This window comes from Trichechus manatus, unplaced genomic scaffold (assembly GCF_000243295.1).
Source record: "Trichechus manatus latirostris isolate Lorelei unplaced genomic scaffold, TriManLat1.0 scaffold00128, whole genome shotgun sequence".
Taxonomy (NCBI): domain Eukaryota; kingdom Metazoa; phylum Chordata; class Mammalia; order Sirenia; family Trichechidae; genus Trichechus; species Trichechus manatus.
In genome coordinates this window covers 2,200,155-2,204,503 of record NW_004444064.1, presented here as the reverse complement: position 1 = coordinate 2,204,503, position 4,349 = coordinate 2,200,155, and the positions used below count along the sequence as shown (strand labels likewise).

Below are 4,349 nucleotides of genomic sequence, written 5' to 3'. Positions count from 1 at the left end.
GTAGAGGCTGGTAAGTCCCAAGTTCGTGGGTCAGGCATCAGGCTGGAGGCTTCTCCTGACTGACACAGCTGCAGAGGCCTATGAATCCCCAAGATCGGCAGGTAAGAAGGCAGGACGCTGGCTCACAGGCTGCAGAGGCTGAGGAATCCCAACATTGCAAGGCCATATGGCAAGCAGCTGGCTCAAGTCCCAAGAACTTGATGACAAGCAGATGCAGGATCCAGAGCAAGCAAGCAAGCTTTGCCAGAATGTCCAGGTATATATTGGATACAGGCCACAACCCTGAGGAAACTCCCCTTACAACTGATTGGGTGATCACAACAGATCACATCATGGAGGATGATCACATCATGACATAACCGGCAAACCACTGAGAATCACTGCCCAGCCAAGTTGACATACATTAACCATCACACCAAGGGATTCCTAGGATGGGTAATGTAACAATGAAGGGAATCCCAAGGATGACAGCAGAGCAGCAGGCCCAGAGAGCAGCATATCCAGGCTGAGGCAGGAAGACAGAGTTCAGGATGGTCATCTCCATGAGAAACTGGAGCTAACACATTACCTGATGCACGTGACCGAGATGGAAAGCACTTTACCCTTAGGGTGGAGAGTTTTGGATGTAGTGACAGAAACATGGAAAACTAAACAAATTAAAAAGGAAAAAAATGTCAATTATTATTCCTAGGAAAAATCAGAAGTTATACCTAAACGAAATGTAATCATAGACCATTACCGGACTCAGCAGCAAACAGTACAGCATACCAAACTCAGGATGAGGATTTAAGTCAATGTTATAGTAATCTGAGAAGACTAGTAGGAGACAAAACATACATGTGGGTGTTGCGTGTTGCAAAGAAGATAGTAAAAGAGAGGTAACTCATCGCCTTCCATTATGGCAAATCAGTAAATAATGTCTAAAATCAGAATTAAGAAATAGCATTACTGAAGTCTTTATCGATAATCATGGAATTAATCACTGAAGGTCCCTAAATTCCTAAAAGAATAGCATTTGTTTCGGGGAAGCCGGGGTTGGCTGGCGGATGTGGTGGTGGTGGAAGCTCTGGTCTTAGTGCTGCGCTTTTCGCAGGAAGATAAGCAAGAACCTAAGCACACTGGAGCTTTGAAGAGAATGAGAAAATACGAAATCGTTTCCTTGGAGAGATTACAGTCGGAAGACACTGAGTGACAATTTAAGATTGGAGGTCATATTCAACATCGCCAAGTCCTATTAATACCTCTTTGTGTTCATGGCTCAAATCTACCCCCATCTCTGCACAGCAACTGGTAGGGGACTTGGCCTCTCGGGCACTCTCTCCCCAGCTGCACCCCCCATTCCCTCCTCTAGGAATTCTGCTGTTTCCCCTGCCAGATCTTCTGACCCAGACACGCACCCACGCATACCCTCTGACAGCTATGTTCACAGACTGTTGGCTCAGTGTGTCTGTTGCCCTCCCGACATGAAGCAGGTGGGCACAGTGGGGGTCCCTGCACCTTCTTCATCTGTTTATCCTGATGGTGGCACCTCAGAGACTCTGTGGCTTTGCTGAGGACGAACGACCACCTGCTACACGCAGACATGGAAGCTGCAAGCTCCCTCAGAGCAGACGCTGTGGGTGACAGTCTGAGACCATGAAAACAGTGAGAATACTGAAGACGTCTCACGAGGGGAAACAGCCCAGCATTCCGAGACCTGGAAACCACCTCAGCGAGCATTAAAATGGTTTATTCGCATGATTAGGAATCACATTTTCAGCAGTGCATCCAGCATCTGAGAAGAACATTATTTTGGGTAAGAGCAGGATCCCCTCCAGAGAGACCCTCCGTCTCAGCTCAGGTGCTCAAATGTCCACCATGTCCAGCAGCGCAGAGAGATGGAGCTCAGAGGCGGCCTCTTCCTCCCTCGAGCTCCGGATCAGCCTTTCCAGGTGCTTCAGCTGCTCAGTCAGAGATGCACCCATCGCCTCAGACGGCTGCAGGTGCTCTCTGGTCCTTTTGTTCTATTTGAAGCAAAAAAAAAAGAAAAAAAGAAAAAGAAGTTTTGGGAAAGCAATAAACCAAAACCTATTTTCTGTGCAGCTGCTCGACCTGCTCACATTACCAACCTCTGGGCCCACCCGTCTCGGCCTCCACCATGCACTGTCCTGCTGCCCCCAGCACACGCAAGAACCAGCATCATCTGATCATCTGCAGGCAGGGCATTTCTCTTCATACCCATCGTGAACAAGTTCCCGCGTCAATCATTCTTATCCAATCTGATGGCCCACGGCTGCGTACTCTATGCATACATCATATGAATCTACTGTAATCATTTAACCAGACTCCAGCTTTTCAATATTTAGCTCGTTTTCCCTTTTATGCAGGATGATTAATGCTGCGTCGAATACTTTATGTTAATTTTTGTTAATCGCTGGTTTCTTTAGGGCAGAAGCGGTGAGCAAAAGGCTACGAACATGTTTAAGGTATTTGAAAAGCAGAAACGGTATGTCGCTATGCTTTGCTTTTCTCCCCAGGGACTGAGGGGCTTCCCACCGCCAGTCAGGGCTCACTTTGTGTCTCTTTAGCAGCACGGATTTCTAACGAAAACTCTGTTTCTGCTCCTTTCACCACTGAAGGGAGGATGAGGAGGGGCAAAGAGCCTGGGCTTCGGACACCAGTCCTGTACTGGCCAGCCGGACAGTCTTGGTGGGACCCTAGACTCTGTGAGCTGACCCTCCTGGCATCACACACGGGGAAGATCAGCGTGTGGAGGCCCGGAGGACGGACAGCCTGCACTCCACAAACAACGCCTCTGCGCTCAGCACAGGGTTACGATTCTGTCCGGCCCTCAAGCGTGTTTCAGTTCTGCACTTCATTCATTTCACAAGCAGAAACTCAGGATCAGTCAGCGCTCCACAGCACTGACAGAGTAAGCTCAAGATAAAATTTAATTTAACCTAATAACCTAGGATCACCATAACATCACACAGTGAAGCAACATGTTCCTCTTTCCCTGCTCATTCTCTCCATCTCTAATACTAACGTAAATGCTAAGTATACTGTCTCTGACCTGTGGGCTCGGAGTTGTAGAAGTTTTTACTGATTGGATAATCTGAGGCATAGACACCAGAGTCTGCGGAAGGTAGAGGGGAAGGGAAGTGGAATCTGTAAATGCTTCCGAGTCTTCAGACAGCCACTGCTGAAGCTGATCTTCAAACCTGAAACAACACAGGATGGCAAATTTACAACCACCCAAGCACCAGGGAGCAAAATGTTAACTATTACTCTTTTTTCCTGTACGTACTTTAAATTTTTCACAGCCTTTGATTTTCCTAAGGATAGGACTATGTTACTACATCCACTGAGAAGGAGAAATGTACTTTAAAAAATTCAATATCTTCCTTTTAGTTTATAAACCCGATTTATATTTAATGAGAAAAATGGCACTTATCCAAAAACTTCTGCTGTTATGTTACTTAAAATTACTCATAATTCACGTTTTCTCTATTTGGCTTCCTTTGGTTCTACACGTCGCTGATTAACTCTTATCTTTATGGATTACCCAAATGTACGGATTGTTGCTTATAGTTTAAAATGAACTCAAAACAACACTCAGTGCCATGTCATAGACTTCACAGCTGTCTACCTCCGTGAGCTCATTTTTCCAAGGAAAGCAATGTGATTCAAAACCACGTAAGTGCTACAGACCCAGGCAAATCTACTTTAAAAAATCACGACACAATCCTTCATTCTTCCAACACTACTGGTTGAGCCCCCACTGAGTGTGAGCTGTTGGTGCAAATACCAGGGACACAGGACAAATGTGACAGGCGGGCCCCGCATGGCAGCTCAGACTTCAGTGAGGACCGCGTGGTCTGAAGGTGGTGACGTTGTGGAGAACAGGGGGTGGATGTTGGGCAGAGACCTGAAGGGGCTGTGAGGTGAGCCGTGGGGACACAGGGGCAGGGGTTCAGGTGAGGGGAGAGGCGTGGCCACGCACGGGCCTGACGCGTTTGAGGAAGGAGCAGCTGAAACATGGTGGCAAGGGGTCAGAGAGGAACGGGGACAGGTCGGATGGGGCCCTGCCAGCTCCAAAGGAGCAGGCCTTTGATCCCAGGTGAGAGGGGAAGCCCCGAGGGTTCTGAGCCAAGCAGTGGCACGGACTCTGCCTTGTGTCTGAGAGGACCCCGCTGGCTCTGCTGGGAATGGACCACACCTGTGGTAGCAGCTGCAGGAAGGAGGTGGTGGCCTGAGTGGGCTGGCAGTCGTGAAGTTGTGACCTGTGGCCCGGGGCTGGGTGTGTACTGAAAAAGTGCTCACCTGACCTGCGGAAGTCTGCATGGGGGACGGTGGGGGGCATGTGGCCT

At 48.5% G+C, this 4,349-nt stretch overlaps 1 protein-coding gene across 1 annotated transcript in view; it reads right to left on the bottom strand.

Annotated features, from left to right (window-relative positions):
* Nucleotides 1–1,717: 1,717 nt before the first annotated feature.
* Nucleotides 1,718–4,349, bottom strand: part of MCM3AP (minichromosome maintenance complex component 3 associated protein) — a 36,364-nt gene continuing 33,732 nt past the window's right edge. The window contains 2 exon segments of the mRNA XM_023739103.1: nucleotides 1,718–2,003; nucleotides 3,053–3,200. Coding sequence (XP_023594871.1) covers nucleotides 1,845–2,003; nucleotides 3,053–3,200 — 307 coding nt within the window. The 3' untranslated portion in view covers nucleotides 1,718–1,844.